At 46.2% G+C, this 18,218-nt stretch overlaps 1 protein-coding gene across 1 annotated transcript in view; it reads left to right on the top strand.

Moving 5' to 3' along the window:
• Lamc2 (laminin subunit gamma 2) overlaps nucleotides 1–18,218 on the top strand; it is a 67,715-nt gene that overhangs the window by 15,227 nt on the left and 34,270 nt on the right. The window contains 3 exon segments of the mRNA XM_051147583.1: nucleotides 3,575–3,763; nucleotides 12,255–12,390; nucleotides 16,592–16,690. Coding sequence (XP_051003540.1) covers nucleotides 3,575–3,763; nucleotides 12,255–12,390; nucleotides 16,592–16,690 — 424 coding nt within the window.

Below are 18,218 nucleotides of genomic sequence, written 5' to 3'. Positions count from 1 at the left end.
AGCCTGCTTGCTTCTTTCTTTCCTTCATTAAAACAGAATCTCATTCCGTAGCTCAGGCTGGCCTGGAACTATGTAGCCCAAGTTGGCCAAAGCCTCCCCGTTGATCCTGCCACAGTTCCCCAAATGTAGCAATTACAGGGGCAGGCCACCACATTCAGCAGTGAGTTTCCTAGTATTTGGAAGAGCTTCATTTTATTGGCTCGTTCACAGATGCTAAGCAGGGGCTATGGGCCAGCTTCTAGCACTGTGTGGTACCCCAGGGCTTTCGTTTTCCCATTCCCTGCATGTTGGAAGTGAGACACAAAGCACAGCACTTTACCCTTAACTTAACTTTGTTTAAAAAAAAAAAAAAAAAAGAATACATTAAAAATATTTTTTGGCAAACATTTAAAATTCAATAGATTTTCTCCACAAAGCCAGATTTCCTTGAAAAGCATAAATGGAAGCCTTGCTACAGCAGCCCTTCACCCTGTCTGTCTGTCTGTCTGCTCCGGTCCTCTGAAGGTGAATGCTACTTTCTTTTGGGTCCTCTGGTACATACAGTGTCTCTACCTGTTAGCCTACTTATAGCCTTGTGGGTGCCCTGTGGCCACCAGTGAGCTCATGGTGCTAGTCAGTAAGGAATGGCCCCCAAATGAAAAAAAATTGACACAAGCTCTCTCTATTATTCTCATTCTCTTAAGCCCAGTTGTAAGAATATTCTAGAATTTAAAATATGACCCCCCCTCCCAGTTGTGAGAGTGGGTAATCATTGGTTTTAGGGACAAAATGAGAAGGAAACCATCCATTGTTCAAGCATATACCAATGGCAGAAAGAATGGTTCCATGCAAAAGACGCAGGATGCGTTTTCCTCTCGTTGTCTGATGTAAGCACTTAAAGCCTCAATATTGAATCAGATGTGGTGGCAAGTGCCTATTATCTCAATGCTTGAGAGATAGTCAGAAGTGCAAGGTCATTTTTCAGCTCATATTGCATTCCAGGCTAGCCTGGGCTACATGAGACCCTGTCACAAAAGCAAAACAGCATAGCAGTATGCTCTGAATGAGAGAAGCAGAGTGAAATGTGCAGTTGCTTAGAGACTCCTCCTAGGGGGTATGGGGCAGAAAGGGCTCTGGCCTGTCGGCTGGTGTAGTGGAGGAGCCTTACAGGGCTGCCTGCCTGCTGTGCATAACACATGTGATGGGAGTACCCATTCTTCATAGAAATTTCACAGTGCAAGACAGCTGTGCGGCACATCTGTGGGAGATTTTCAAAATCAGTTTCACTAACATTAGTTGGGAAAGACTCAGCTTGGCAATGGGTCTGTGGGAAAAACAGAAAGCAAATACCCCTGGCACTTTTGAACGGGGAACAAATTCAGTACCCTGTAAACTTAATGAAAAGTTGGTCCTCATCCCTGGAATGAAGATGTCTAGTCTTAGAATAGGACTCTGCTATGAGCTGAGCTGTTCAGGCCTTGAAGCACCATAGGCGACTTTTGCCTTTTAAATAAAGAGATTGAAAAGTGGGGTTTGGGCGAGGTGTGGCAACACACACCTTTTATCCCAGCACTTAGGAGGCAGAGGCAGGCGGATCTCTGAGTTCGAGGCCAGCCTGGTCTACAGAGTGAGTTCCAGGACAGCCAAGGCTACACAAAGAAGCCCTGTCTTGAACAACAAACAAACAAACAAACAAAAAACAGAGAGAGAGAGAGAGTCCAGAAGAGGACATAGAAAACCCTTGCAACCAGACTAGAGTCTTGAAAAGAAGAAGAGATGAAAATATAGAGGCTTTGAAATCACACAGACTAGGGATCAAATTCTGCCTTTGCTACTTAGTGGTCTGTGTAACGTAAGGCAAGATGCACACCCCCTCTAAGCATTCATCTTTCCATCCCCTAAAAAGAGAGGTTAAAGCATTTTGTGAGAATTAACTGAGATGATGATGGATATGTAGTCCCAGAATCAGCTTGAGTGTCAAGATATCTTAGTGGGTAAAAAAAAAAAGGCACTTGCTGCCAAGCTTGAGGACCTGAGTTCGAGTCCCATGTGGTAGAAGGAGAGGCACTGACTCCCAAACATTGTCCTCTGTCCTGTACATGCATGCAATAGCACACACACATAAAAGCACGAACACGCACGTACTACATATAATAAAATTTAAATTAAAGGAAACAAAGTGACTCTGAGCTGGTGTTACATATTTAGGGAGTCAATGGGATTGATGGCAATACCTTTGTGGCTTTGAAGATGGACATGGGACCTGCACAGGACAGCTGCTCAGAACCTTTGCTGGCTTTATGGTTAGCATTCTGGTTAAATCATAGTTCTAGGTGCTCTAGAAATAGCTTCCCACCCACCAAGGCATCGAGTCATACACCAAGGCTATGTGACCACTGAAGGCAGTGTGGAAAGGTTTGGCTTCAGACCCCAGCTCTTTACTGGGTCAAGTTTCTTCACCTTTAAGTGCTGTTTTTAATCTGTTTCTTCTTGTGTTTTGTTTGTTTGTTTGGTTTGGTTTGGTTTGGTTTTCAAGACGGGGTTTCTCCGTGTTAGCCTTGACTGTCCTGGACTCGCTTTGTAGACGAGGCTGGCCTTAAACTCACAGAGATCCACTTGCCTCTGCCTCCCAAGTGCTGGGACTAAAGGTGTGTGTGCTACCACGCCTGGCTAATCTGTTTCTTCTGAGGGAGGAGAAAGAGCTCACACAAGGGCATTGGCTGGTCCTATTTCAGATGGATCTTCTTAAGGGTGACAGGAGGCTGACCGGTCCCACATTGGTAGAAGAGAAAACGAGAAGCAAAAGTCAAAGTGGTTTGCCCAAAGGGTTGAGGATGAGCCCACTGCTAGAGTGCTTAATACACACAGAGCCCAGGCTTTGAATGGAAGCCACATACCCAGAAGGGAAAGGCAATTTGTTCAAAGAATTGTTCCCATTCTCTTGATTTCAAGGCTCGTCACTTTTTCTCGTAAGCCATGATGAAAACAATTGGAGTGTCTACTGTGTGTCAGATACTATGTCAATTATTTCCATGTGTGGCTGTCATATAGACCCACACACGGAGTTGGCTGACACCAGGTGATGGCTTTCTCTGACAACTGGCTTTGGGAGGGACACACAAGATGCACTTGAGGATGAGAAGAACTGGCCCAGACGGTCATACCAGCCACTCAGTGTTGATGTTGTTGAGGGACAAATGTTGTATATCTTCAGCAGTGGAGCTGCTGGGGTTGATTGGGAGTCCATGACTGGCAGCCCTCCTCTGGTTTGCTGACTTGTTGTGTTGGTTTGCGCAGTGCTTACAATGAATTCTCTGCCGATACTCAAACCACGGATTTTCATATAAAAACATCACCTAAGCTTTTCGGCTCCTCTTATGTAATTGGACAGTTTGGTGACCCTGTGTCCACGTTCCCCAGACAGTGATCACCCCAGGACTGTGTAATTACTGCCTCCTATAAGTGGGACAAAGAGCACTCATTATTCTACCATAGCTCACGTCACACTCCAGAGGTAGTTGATGATATTAACTACCCGCGAGAATGCTCTACTTTCCAGTTGTTTCTGACAGTGTCTCTCTTCCTTCTTCCCTAGTCTGTGACTGCAATGGGAAGTCCAGGCAGTGTGTCTTTGATCAGGAGCTCCAACGACAGACGGGCAGTGGGTTCCGGTGCCTCAACTGCGAGGACAACACAGCCGGGGTCCGCTGTGAGAGGTGCAGGGAGGGGTTCTACCGGCAGCGAGCCAGAGACCGCTGCCTACCCTGCAACTGCCACTCCAAAGGTAGGTGGGAAGGAGGCAAAGGATGGAGAGAGAGGAGACAGAGGGAGAGAAGGAGGGAGGGCAGGGAGAAGGAAGGGAAAGAGAAGGGAGTGGGGGAACGAGCAAGCCAAGAGGGAGATGCGACACAACCGGGCCCCACCAGATATTAGTCATTTTAGCAATTTCTGTCTGCAAGGAAGTGTTTCTCTTGCAGCGGGGACAATGGAAGGAGCCAGGGTCGTCAGGGCAGCAGCCCTGAATTCTAGTTCAGAGAGTCAAGTAGTTTGTTTATAGTACTGAGAATTTCACACAGAACTTTGTACGTGCTGGGCCAGGGTTCTACTGCTGAGCTATATCACGTTTTAAATGTTTATAGTTTTGAGATAAGCCTTAGGTTCGCTAGGCTGGCCTCACATTCTTGATCTTTCTGCTCAAGGGAGTAGCTGGAATTAACAGATAAATGCTAGCACACCTGAGAGAGTTGGGTGAACTTTTCTAGGTAGGTAGGTTAACTGTTCTATGACTCAGGGTCAGAGGAAGTGTGGTCCCTTCCAGCGAGGGTTCTTTCCTCACATCCACCTTTGCTTTGCCCAGGCTGTTGGAAAGAGCGATTAGCTGGGTGTGGTGACGTTTGCTTATAATCCTAGCACTTAGGAGGTAGAGGCAGGAAGATCAAGGAGTTCATGGTCATCCTCAGACACATAGTTGCCCAGGCTACAAGAAATCCTGCCACAAAACCCCTAAACCAAAACAATAATTAAAAAGGAAGAAAAATATGCATCGTAAGGATGTGTTTCTGTGGCTATGATGGGTGATAGTAATTCGAAGTACCAACAGAAAAGCTACAGAGAAAGACCAGAGCTGCTGAAGGTTCGCAAGAGCAAGCACCAGGTAGGAAGCTCCTAACTCAGGTGTGGGTTCACAGAGGAGCTAGGTATTATTGCTTTTATTAGATCTATCTGTCTGTCTGTCTGTATATCCATCTTATTGGTTTTTAATATCTCTTCCAGCTACAGTCCTAAACTCTGGGTGTCTGTTGTGAACAGGCATCCCCACATTGGGCTGACTTCATGATGCTAGACAGTACACACGTATTACTAAACACATGGGGGAAGCAGGGGTCTATAGCTATGCTGAGGTTTTTATTGGTGCCTCATTTGTGTGGTATCTTTCCTGGCCTTTGGTGCTTCTCCTTGTGGGAAAGTGCTTAAGAGCATCCTGTGGTAGAGCCATAGCATGGCCCTGCCTCAGTGTGGCTTTGTGGAATCCATTCGGAGCTGCAGCTGGAAGAATGTGAAGTTGAGCAGGTTTGGGGGCAGCCAAGACGAGTTGTTAGTGGAGAGTATCAAGAACCTTCTAGAAAACTGGGATGACCTGGAGTGATATAGATCTGGGCTCATCCCCAGGTTCAGCTGGGTTTGCTGTTTCGATGTGGTCTGAATCCAGTCTGTTGAGTTAATCCAACATCCAGAACCTCTTAGATTTCTCAGTCCTCACCATGAGCCAAAGGACTTCATAAAGAAAAAGCAAGAGAAGAATGAGTCTATTATGGTGGATATGTGAGATTCTTGGGGGAGCCAAGATCCCCATAAAACATGCTGCTTCACTGCACGTCACAGGAGCTGAGTTGTCCCCACAAAATGGTCAGTGGGGATGTAATCAGAGACTCTGGTGTGTGTGTGTGGGGGCTCCCCTGCAAAGCGTGGGCAGAATACAAGGTTCTAATTCCAGAGGAGACAAGGAGTGAGCTGCCGAATAGAGTAAGGAAAGGTTTCTCATTGGTCTCTGTATGGCTCCTACGTGCCCGGCACCCGAAAGCTTGTCTCCTTTTCTCTGGAGGCATCTGAGACTTCATGGGAGCCCGGTGGGAGGTGCAGAGACACATAGTGATTGGCATCTAGTGTGAGGCCTTTTATGCAGTAATTAGCCTTCACGGATAACCTTCTGAGCAGGGTTTCCATCTCAGAAACTAGGGACAGGAAGATGCATGTGCAAGGAGGCAGAGCTAGGGGGCAGAGCAAGGCTTTTAGCCTAGGTTTGCTGACACCATAGCAGATAGTGGTGGGTTTGGGAGGCAGACAGCCTGGGTTCATATCTTGCCAGCATTGCTCCCTCTGAGTCCCTCGGGGCATGAGGTGTAACCACTCACTGCTCCAGTGTTCTCATTAGATAAAAGGTCACCTGGAAACACACCAGGATCACACGATAGTGCAAGAATAATCAAGCACACGATAGATTAGTAAAATGTACATAGTCAATGATAGATATTCTTACAAAGATGGAGGTTGAGGTCCGAACTGCCTAAAACACTGACCTTTTCAAAAACTACATCCTAACCAGGTATGACAGGACAGGCTTGTAATCCCAGCACTTGGGAGGTGGAGATAAGAGAATCAGGAATTCAAGACCAGTCCCAGTTACACAGCAAATTCAAAGCTAACCTGGGCTACGTGGAACTGTCTTAAAAAAAAATAAAAAAGAGGGATAAATAAAAAATAATAATATCCTGGCACAATAGAAGGCTCATTAGTGACCTTATATATGATTTAAAATGAGTTGTTAACATTTTACTTATTACTAAAAACTCCAGTTTACAGTGAATATCTGAAAGTATCTTTTAACAATGGAAACATTGGCCTAGAAAGTTAATAAGTGCCCTGAAATCTCCCACAAGGTACTTTAAGAGCTGCAAATGTGCTGGGTGCGATGGCACACACCTGTAATCCCAACGCTGGGGAAGCAGAGGCAGGTGGATTGCTATGAGTTCCATGCCATCCTGGTCTACAAAGCAAGTCCAGGACAACCAAGGTTACACAGAAAAACCCTGCCTGAAAAAAAAAAAAAAAAAAAAAAAAAAAGAAAGAAAAAAGAAAAGCTGCGAATGTAATCCAGGTCTCTGTCCCTTCCATATGAATGAATAAAACAAAACAAAACAAAACAAAACAAAAAAACCAGAGCACTGTGTTTGTGTCCAAGACAGACAGCCCCCAGAAAACCTGGATTTCCTAAATGGTGACTAATACTTTATTCTTTCCAAAACATTTCCATAGCCTGACAGGCTGTGTGCCACACACCCACGTTCCCCTTGGAGAGACAAGGAAGCCAAAGCTTTAGGAGCCAGCTGACTGGGTTGAGGACACTGGTGGGAGAGACTTTCCACTACTTCTTGTTCCCAGCTGTCCCGGGCTTTGCAGATCACCAACTCGCAGCCTGACTTGAGGAAGGCATGTTAGAGACTGTGCCTACAGCCTCGGGCGCGCTGGCCAACTGCTCTGTCACTGAACTAACTATATCCCAATATCTCTTTAGATTGTTTTACTTTGAGACAGTGTCTCATTAAGCTGCCCAGACTGTCCTTAAACTTATTCTGCAACCCAGCAGGCCTTGGGATTGCAATCCTCCTGCCTCAGCCTCCCAGCTAGGTGAGATTACAGGTCTACTTTAACATTGATTTCCTATGTGATTTCATTGTCTCCCAATCTAATGCAAGATCATTTTCCAGTTTCAAGTAATTGCTTGAACGGATTTGTAATAGCAGTTCTCAAATGCCAAAAAGAAGAAGAAGAAAAAAAAAGTCTTTAAAAATTGTCAGCCGGGCGTGGTGGCGCACGCCTTTAATCCCAGCACTCGGGAGGCAGAGGCAGGCGGATCGCTGTGAGTTCAAAGCCAGCCTGGTCTACAAAGTGAGTCCAGGATGGCCAAGGCTACACAGAGAAACCCTGTCTCGAAAAACCAAAAAAAAAAAAAAAAAAAAAAAAAAAAAAAAAAAAATGTCATTACTTCATGTGTGTTAAATGAAGCCAACAGTTGAATGATGCTCAGTGTAGTTTGGCCTTCGCACCAGTATCTTGTGAGTATAGAAGTGAGCTTATCATTTTGTGTGTGTGTAGTGTACATGTGTGTGGCAGATGTGGTCTGCATATGTGGGGGAATATATGCGCACATGTATGTAGGCATAGGTACGTGAGGGTTGGTGTACACGTTGTGTAGGCCAGAACTCAATGTCGGGGGTCTTCCTTGATTGCCCTCCACTTTATTTATCTGAGGCAGGGTCTCTCGCTGAACAGGAACCCCCAGATTCAGCTAGTCTAGCTAGCCAGCTTGAACCCGTGAACAGAGGGGGTTCAAGAGCAGCCTGCGCAGCACAGCGAAACCTTGTCTCAAAGTAAAACAGTGTGAGGAGGACTTGAGATACAGCTCAGCCTCCTGGGTACTGAGATTATAGTCACGTGCTGGAGATCAATGCGTGCTTCATCCACTGACATCTCTCAGGCAGAAGAGAGCTTGTTTTAGGTGATGACTTTGTGGGCCCAGGAACAGTGCTGAGTGATCATCACTTCATGTCACCGCATGTTTAAGTCCTGCTCGCCTTTCACAGACACTTCAGGGCGCACTGTGTACGTGCTTGTTTTTTCCTCCCATGACACCCAAGGTGGCCATCAGTGTCACTGGGCTTCCTTAGTTAATATTTTACATATCTATGACAGAGTCTTACTCAGATTAGCATATTTCAATTATTTTTTAAAACCTCTTTAAATGTAAGTTTATATGCATGAGTGTGTGTTTACAATGTGGAGGCTTGAACCCAGAACCCTGCGCTTGCTGAACAAGTATTTTGCTACTGAGCTATATCAAAGGGGAGGAGGGAGGGAGGGAGGGAGGGAGAGAGGGAAGGAGGGAGGGAGACAGACTCACACAGGAAGCTGTCTTGGCTTAATTTTAAATGCTAACTGCTTTTGACACCTCCTGCATTCTCAGATGCCCACGGAGCTTATCCACCTGAGGCCTGAGAACACTCCCTGAGACCCCTGAGCCAGGGAGTCTGTTCTTCAACTATTCTTTAAAGCCAATCAATTATTCACAATCCTTGAGCCCAGCTTAGAATGTAGACACTGGAGCAGGTGTTTTCATCCAAGCCAGGCAAGGCACTTTAAAAGCCCATTGCTGTTATTTTAGAAATTCTAGAATGTGAATTAAACTAGTCATGTTTGCAGTTAGAGACATCAAACGGTCCAACGTTGAAGGCCTGATGGGACGCCTCAGGGTAAATCACTAGCATACTGTCAACACTATCATGGTCTATTAGTGCAGGGTTAACTACATTTTTAAGCACCTGCTGTATGTGAGACACTGGATCAGGCACCTCTTACATACTAGCTGTTAGTCTTACAACAGTCCCACGAGGTGTATGTTTTCATTCTCACCTAAATGAAATCATAGTAAGCAGTCTGCCCAGAGACAGGCAGCTAGAAGCGCCTGGTGTTTGAACTGAGATCTATTGAACTCAGAGTCGGGGTTGTTTTCCTCCAGCTTCCTCTAAGCCAGTGGTTCTCAACCTCCCTAGTGCTGTGATCCTTTAATACAGTTGTAGTGACCCCTCCAGCCACAAAAATTATCTCATTACTATTTCATAACTGTAATCTTGCTAGTCTTATGAGTTGTGAATGTGACTATCTGATATGCAGGATATCTTAGGTGACTCCTGTAGGGATCCCGACCCACAAGTTGAGAACCCCTGTTCTATAGTGATATTCTGTAGGTAGGGCCCTTTGGAGATAGAGTCTCTCAAGCTAATAACAGACATTGACATAAAAGTTTTGAATAGTGTTTGGAAACATTGGTGTTGAGAAACTGACCACAGGGGCTGGGGGTGTAACTCAGTGGGAGACCACTGGCCTACCACGTGCGAGGTCTTGACTCCATCCCCAGTGCTACAGGTGATAGCAATACCACTACCATCATTACTAAGTAAGCTTCTGGCCTCTTGAGTGTATGATGTTATAATCCCTGAAAGACGTGCTAGTCACATTTTTCAAACTCTTTTGAACACAAAATATTTACAGGTTAAGAGTTAGTGCCTCTTAGAAGAATATTCTAGAGAATAAAATTTGGACTATTTGGGCCAAACCTAGGCAAAGTTCTCTTTCCTACCTTACAATTATCATTATTTCTTTAAAGGGGTGAGCAAGAGCTCTTCACTAGTTTATTAACTTATGGGGTGGGCAGAGGCACATGCCACAGTGAACAAGTGGAAATCAGAGGACAAGTTGGAGGAGTCTGTTCTTTCACCATGTGGGATCCAGGGATCGAACTCAGGTCTTCGGACTTGCTGGCGAGCACCTTTATCCACTCAGCCATCTTGCCAGCACAACAACAATCTTTTCTGAGAAATGACTGCAGAGTTTGCTGGAGTTGAAAGTGTAACTAACATTAATTTGAATGGGAAAATATGTTTTTGGATTATCAAATCATCCATTTATGTCTTTTAAAAAAACAAATTTTGAGCCGGGTGTGGTGGCACACACCTTTGATCCCAGCACTCGGGAGGCAGAGGCAGGCAGATCACTGTGAATTTGAGGCCAGCCTGGTCTACAAAGTGAGTCCAGGACAACCTAGGCTACACAGAGAATCCCTGTCTCAAAACACCAAAAAACAAACAAACAAAACAAATTTCTGATTATTTTATTTTTCAAAGTAGTGTGTTGCTCTCAGGCTGGCTTCAAACTCCCTATGTAGGTGTTGCTGACACTGAATTTCTGATCCTCCTATCTCAGTGTTCCGATTGCTGCAAAAGAGCATTCTAGACTGAAGAAAGAGTCAGGGCAAATGTCTTATAGGAGACAGCCGCATGAAACATGCTCTGCTGGACCTGAGGGAGCAAGAGTAGATGGAGAGTGAGGCTAGGATAATGGAGTTTGCATCAGATTGCTTGTTTCCGGGACTTAAACAAAACGCGATCCAAATAGTCTTCTGCACATAGTTCTCAGCTTCCTTTGGATGGAGGCTGAAGTGTGGAGGGGCACATCTGGTTTAGGTGAGGAAAGGTGGTGAAACTCAGACCCGGGTGGTAAGCTGGAATGTGCTGGAAGTGGTGAGAGTCCATTGTGTTCACTAACCCCGTCATCAATGTGCAACTTCGGAGGACCCATTCACAGTTAAGAGCGCAGTCTGTGGGAAACTGCGCCATTATGACACTATGCACACTATCTTGGAGAGCAGCCTGGGTGTCCAGCAACAGTGGAGTTTATTCAGCACAGAGAAGAGTGAGCTTAGGTTATCTACAGGGAGATGGCTGCAACAGGAGCTCGTATGAGTCATAAGAAGGACACAGAAAGACAAGTACTGTGTCTCCTCTCATGTGTGAAACTTAGGTTACACGTGCGTATATACATGTGTATGATGTGAACTATTGGGGAGGAGGAAGCAGAGTAGGGGAAGGGGAGAGTTGGGGTCCATGGGGGAGTGTAGTGGAGGAATGGATATGGTCAAGGGCATGATGCTCTGGAAGAAAAATGACATGATGAGCTGGGGGTGCAACCCAGTTGGTAGCGTGATTGCCTAGCATACAAGAAGCCATAGTTTCAGTCCCCAGCACTACATAAACCAGGTGTGTGTGTGGCGGTGCACACCTTGGGAGGCACAGGTATCCAAGGCCACCCTTGGTGACATCCTGAATTGTAAGCAAGCTTTATATATGTGAGATCCTATCTCAAAGATGCCATTATTGAAACCGCCAGTGTGTGTAATGAATACACGCTGTTAGGGAATACTCTAAGGCTGTGACAGAGCCACAAGGACACGTTCCATAAATGAAGTTTTCTGCTTCTCCAAGTAGGTGAACACATTCTGGGTTTTTGTTGTTGGTGGTGGTGGCGGTTTTTGTTTTTTGTTTTTGTTTTTTCTTTCATGTGTGCTTTAAAAAAAAAAATATGTCATCAGGGCTGAGGCGATAGCTGGCGGGACCTCAGTTTGGTCCTTAGAAGCCATGGAAAAGCGAGCTGGGAATGGTGGCAAACACTTGTAATCATGGCGCTAGGAGGCAGAGGCAGGTGGATCCTAAGCAGCCTACTCCAGTTGTTGCGTCCCAGCCAGCTAAAGATCCTACCTTGCGGGGAAATGGTGGCAGGCTCCTGAGGAAGCACACTGGAGGCTGTCCTCCGGCCTCCACACGCATGCCTACGTTCACATAGACACGTGTAAGTCGAGTTGTGGCCCCTAAATGTTGGCATTTGGTTGGTAGATACAAAGGAGAACCGTACTCACTCGAATATGCTACCGTGCCCACTCATTGACTTTTCTCCTCGAGTTTTGAAAGTCTTGAACAAGTCTTGAACTTGAATACAACTCAATATGTAGACCAGGCCAACTGAACTTGCTGCAGCCACTCTACTGCAGCCTCTGGAGTGCAGGGATAATAGGCATGCACCACCACACCCTATGGATGGGATTTAAAATGAATATATATATGAATGTATATATATATGAAAGAGAAAGGCACTGTGTGTTCCCTTATGTTGAGCCAGAGCAAATGTGTAAATAAAAATGGTTTTGTGAGTCACTCCCTTCTCTCTGTAAAAGCAAGGTGTATTTTAATGACATGGACTCCATGTAAAGGCAGCAGATGGCCCACATCCCTTAGTGTGTCTTGAGCTCCCATGGGGAGACAGTCATTTTTTAATGCCTTGTAAGCATTTTTTTTCTTCTCTTCTTCCCCCCACCTTGTGGACTACAGGTTCTCTCGCTGCTGGATGTGACAACTCTGGACAGTGCAGGTGTAAACCAGGTGTGACAGGACACAGGTGTGACCGATGTCAGCCAGGCTTCCATACGCTCACTGATGCTGGCTGCACCCGGGACCAGAGACAACTGTAAGCGTGTGTTCTGGTTTATCAGCTCTGGGGGGGGGGGGGGGCGCGGGGTGTGTGTGTGTAGGACTTGTTACATCTTTCACTTCAAAGTGACAGCCCATCATTGAGAGAAGTCAGGGCAGGAACTCCAGGCAGGAACTGAAGGCAGGGACTGAAGCAGAGACCTACCATGGAGGAACACTGCTTCTTGGCTTGTTTTCCAGGTCATGTTCAGCTACCTTTCTTATATAGCCCAGACCCACATGCCTAGGAATGGTACTACCTACTGTGGGCCAGGCTCTCCTACATCAATTAGATATTTAAAAAAAAAAAAAAAATGTCCCCATAGACTCCCCCACAAGCCAATCTGATGGAGGCAATTCTTCAAGTGAGAGTCTCTCTTCCCAGGGGTAAGTTGACAACTAAGACTAGCTATCACAGGATCCTTACTCCACCATTGCTGTTACGGGGGGTGGGGGTGGGGGATGGTGACACCTAAGGGTGCCACATACTGCTGTGAACTTTGTCTTTAGTCTTTATATGAACACTAAGGATTATCGTTACATTCATTTTAATAAGAGGGTATTCAAACCATGAGAAATTACAGTGCCTAGCATCACTGGTGACGATGGACCTGTTTTGGGAACCCAGAGGCTTGGTACCCGGCTGCACGCCTTTGGCCTTCCTTTGTGAACTAGGAGGGAAGCAGTCTTCCACATTCCAAGCGGGGACCCATCTGGACCTCAGTGGACTTTGTGTAGACGATCTCTTCTGCTTAATTGTCAGTTCCTTTCCTTTGAAACGTCTGCTTTCCATCCTCCAGATTCTTTTCTGAAGGAAGGCAGAGGCTATCGTCCTTCAATGTGCGATGCACGTCACATAGCAATCACAGAGATGCAGGGCTGGGGGCGAGCGGGGGTGGGGTGGGGGGAGCTTTATGGTGAAGAATTCGTCAGAAGGGTGCTGGCAGAGGAATTTCTGAGACCCAAGGGAAAAGCTAAATAGACCCTCTGGGCTTAACCTGCTTTGCCTGCGCCGGCTGCTCCATCACCTGCCTCAGGTTCTCCCAGACTTAAGCTGCTCTCATTTCTTCCCTTGACTTAGCCAGCCCCAAGCCGTTGCCTCTCTAGACTTGACCTGCTTGGTTACCACTTTTCAAAGCTTAACGAGTTCTTAGTAATTCTCTAAGCTTAACTTGCTCTTAATTACTGCTTTTCCAGACTTAACTGCTCTTACTTGCTTAAGTAAACTGCTAAACATCGCCTGCCTTTCGAGGAGTAGATAACACCTCTGACGTGAGGGTCATGAGGGTAACAGCTGACAAATGTTCAGACCCCTGACTAACTTCCAACCACCTGTCCCCATCCCGGGGCCCGTAAATATCTCCAAACTCACTTCTACATGGGGCTATGTCCCGAATAAACCCTCTCACAAAACTTGCCCTCCCAGTGATTGTTATACCGCACGGCAGGCAAAACAAGCGTGGTTTGACATGCTAGCCAGGACAAAGTCCAGAGGGAATTCTGGCCAGTGGCTCATTGGTTGTTTGCTGGTATTGAAATATTGTTGATGAGTCTAGGCAGTTGTCTGGGCCACTTATCTCAGGCAAGACCTTTCCTGGTTTGGCACTGCTAATGTTTTATGCATGCCTTCACTTTTGCAGTAAAGAAACTGTCTCTGTTAGGAAGACATCTTATTTGATGGATGAATTCAGTACAAGTCTCTCTCTGTCTCTCTCTCTCCTTTTTTTTCCTCCTCTCTCCATGTTTTTTTTTTTGTTTGTTTGTTTTGCTTTTGTTTGTTTATTTTTTGGTGTTGTGTGTTTTATTGTTTTTGTTTTGAGACAAGGTCTTGTTGTGTAACTCAGGCTGGCCTAAAATGATGCCCGTGCCTCAGCCACACAGAGCTGGAGGTAAAAGGTATGAGTCTCAACACCCACTTTACAAATGCCCGTTTCTCCTTCTTTCTGGTTTGGCCTTCACTGTAAGGGTCCTGGTTTGGGGACATGGATATTAGGAAAAGATTGGCACATCACCATCCAAAAGTCTTCTTGGTTCCTGAAGTCTGGTTCTGGGCTCAGCATGAATAACAGGAAATGCATGCTCCTGGCCAGCTGTTCGCAACAGTGGAAAATGTTAATTCTTTCTCCGCATGTAGACCATTGGCTTGCAGCCTTCAAACCTAGGTGACATTCAGCTACAGATTCATGGAAAGGAAAAAGATGCTAATTACCTATAACATCACAAAGCTACAAAATTCCTTAGGCTCCAGAGAAAAGTTATATGAAACTAGGCCGGGCTTGACAACATCCACTTCCCTTGGCACCTCTATTTACAGTCCCTTGCCAGACAGGCACATCCTCCTGGCCTTATTGGCACTGCCATAACTATTGTCTGGGTTTTCTTTCCTCTGGGCCTTTGTATAGATAGATTCCTCTCTTCTAGCCTTCCCTGCCCTTTTAGATCAGATTCTAACTGCTTTCCTGGTTCCCACACTCTAGTCACAGCCCCTGCTTCAAGGGAATCAGTTTGTATAGCATTCATCCCTTTTCCTACATAGCTATGAAGCACTTCCGGGGGCTCCCGTGCCATCACGCCATCTCCTCCAGGGCCCTCCCTTACTTTGTCCACCCTGCACATTGTGAGTCTACTTATCTTTTGACTTGCTCATTTGCCGTCAGCATTCGTTTGTTCCTCTCACTTAGAGCGTTGTCTTGTTCAGCGCTGAGTCCGTTTCAACACGGCTGCAGCTGTCGTTATGTATCATTGCTGTTGCTGTTCCTGTGTCTGTCCCACCTTGAGCCCCAAGAATCAGGGCTGGATCCTGTTTCTCATCGAATCCCTGGGTCTTAGAGCGGTACATGCTGAGAATGTGTGTGCCTGTGGATCTGGATAAGCGTTACGGAGGAAGCCATGGGGACCTCAAGCCAACAGCTGGAAAGGGATTCTGGATGCGAGCCTGGCTAGGTCTGGCATTGATTGGCTGGGGAACGTGAAGGTGAAGGAGTCAAGCAGGCTTCAGGTTTGGGCAGGATTCGATGGGGTCACAGAACAGCCCGAGGGGAGCATTGTTCACTCTTTCTCCATTATAAGGTCTATGAGGAGGCAGAGCAGAGTTGGCTTAGGAGGGAAGAGCTAACAGCTTTGGTTCTAGACTGATGAGGTGGCTACTGGTGATAGACTGGCGAGCGTGTGCCAAAAGGAGTGAGGAGGCAGGGAGACGGTGCCAGGGTCAAATGACAGCACCGGTGTGTCCAGTGAATGTCTTACTAGCAAGGAAAATAAAAGCCAGGGAAATCCAGCAATAGAACTCCCAGATATATACATGCACGATCAATGAAAGTGCACACAAACCCCTGTGGGCTGAAGTTCATGGAAACGGAGTTCGTTATAGCTAAGAACTGGGAACAAACCAAATGTCTATCAGCGGGTGAAAAGATAAGCGAATTATGGTAAATCCGTATAGTGGGATTTTATTCAGCCATCAGAAGAATATATACTCTGCTCATGATGTGACATGGGCAAACTTGAAAGCTTATGATATATGAAATAAGTCGGTCACTAATGGCCACATGTGGTGTCATGTCAATTATAGGAAACACCAAGAGTAGGCAAAGCTAATGAGACAGAAAGTACATATGTGGCTACATCCGGCTGGGGGTGGGGCTAAAGGGAGGAATGGCACGGCTCTTTTAGAAACAATGAAGATGCTTGAGATCTGTTCTTCGCGATGACCATTGTACAACTCTGAAAACTGATTGCAAGCCAGTGAACTGTTCACCACGCTGAGTGACTCCGTGGTATATGAATTCATCTCATGAGAGGATTTACTAAAGGAAAGAACCTGAATGCACTGCAATCACCATCACCCTAATTAGACTATATAGAAATACATTATATATCTGTTTTTTAAAGGACTATACTGTTTAGTGATGAACTTGGCTTGATTTCTGGCACAATCTTCTCCTTCTGGGTAGGTTGCTGAGGGTTCATCACTGGCCACTACCCCACTGGCTTAAATAAGTGAGTCGTTAAAGTCATGAAGAGTTTAGATTGATAGGACTGCTGAGAGAAGTCCCCCGAAGAAGGGCGTGGCCAGTGAGATGCCACCCACTCAGGACAGCTGACTTTTATGAGTACAACTGCTGTGAAACACTGGAAACTTGCTCCTAACTTTCTTTCTCTCTCTCTCTCTCTCTTTTTTTTTTTTTTTTTTTCTCTAGAGATTCCAAGTGTGACTGTGACCCAGCTGGCATCTCTGGAGCCTGTGATTCTGGCCGCTGTGTCTGCAAACCAGCTGTCACTGGGGAACGCTGTGATAGGTCTGTGCAAACCATGCCCCTGTGGGCTTCAGGGGAGAGTGCCTTGGCACATGGTGTAAGAATTAATCCAACAGGTGGTGCACGCTTTTAATCCCAGCCTTTGGGAAGCAGAGGCAGGTGGATTGCTGTGAGTTTGAGGCCAGCCTGGTCTACAAGTGAGTCTAGAACAGCTAAGGATACACAGAGAAACCTTGTCTCAAAAACAAACAAACAGAATTAATCCAACAACTACAGTTATAGAAAGTGGAGTCTGAACAAATGTTGAGGCTATCCTACTCCCTGTCCTTAAAGGCTGAACTTAAAACAAAACAAAACCCCCAAAACCAAGGCCTCTGATTCATTGCAGCCCATTTTCCTGCTTTGGGTCCCTTTTCTTTGTTTTCCCTGTGGCAGAGGCCGAGGGCCCCAGGGAGTCCCCTGGCCAGCTGGCTGCCATGCAAGGTGGTGCGCAGTAATGAGCTCAGGTGACTGAAGTGGGTCTTTGGAAATGCCTGGCCTAATTAAACAAGTTGAGGAAAATCCTTGTAACAGGGACTGTGGCAGCATATGGCCATATATATAACCATCGAGTACCGAAAAGGAACCACCCCAGGGAGGGGATGGTAGTTACATGCACACACATGAACTGGGGCACCACGTCAGAGCCCTTTGGGCCTGAGCCATGTTGGGGCAGGCAGAGCAGTGAGGAGCCAGTGGCTCTCACTTGCTGCCTCAGGACATCCCTTGAGTACAAACTGTGTTCTGACTAACGTCTTCTCCCCGCTCCCCCCCCCGCTTCCCCCCCCCCCCAAGAAGGCTGTGAGCTGAGTGGAGGGGCTGTGAGGGTGGCCTCAGCTCAAAGCCTCCTTCTCAATTCCTTAAAAGAAAGCAAGCAGTTTCCTGGCACCCTGCCAAGCATTTCTACCTGGGCAGAGGAAGTGCCAAATGCATTCCTAGCTTGTGTTTGGGTTTTGTTTGTTTGTTTGTTTTGGATTTTTTGTTTTGTTTTGTTTTTGCTTTTTTCCCTGCCCAAGAGAGAGTTGGAAATAGATAGCTTGAGTGTTAAGAAAGCAGCCACTTTTTTTTTTTTATCAGCCTTTGTGCACATGGTGGAAGGAGGCACGCTGGAGAGATAGCTCACCGGTTAAGAGTGCTTGCTGCTCATCCAGAGGGTCCCACCTGGGATGCCTGCATCTGTGTCCAGTGACTCACAACTGCCTGTAACTATAACTCCAGCGGGTCCAACGCCCTATTTTGGTCTCCTCACGCAGTCCCCATACACATGTGACATACACTCTCACAGATATACACATAGACATAATTTTTTTTTTTTTTTTTTTTTTTTTTAGAGAAAGCATTTTGCAGCAGGGGTAGGGAAGCCAGAGGCAAGACAGAGCCTTGCTCTCTAACAGAGGCTGATATAGAAGTCGCTAGCCTTGTAATCCTCCTGCCTCATCCTCCCAAATGCTAGGATCATACTGCCTCCTGCTTGAAAGTTTTTTTTTATTATCCATTTCATTTTTACTGCTTTAAGATAGGCTTTAGAAGC

The sequence above is a fragment of the Acomys russatus genome, chromosome 6, assembly GCF_903995435.1.
Source record: "Acomys russatus chromosome 6, mAcoRus1.1, whole genome shotgun sequence".
In the NCBI taxonomy this organism is placed as follows: domain Eukaryota; kingdom Metazoa; phylum Chordata; class Mammalia; order Rodentia; family Muridae; genus Acomys; species Acomys russatus.
The sequence above is the reverse complement of the archived record's forward strand: the minus strand, read 5'-3'. Positions and strand labels throughout refer to the sequence as shown.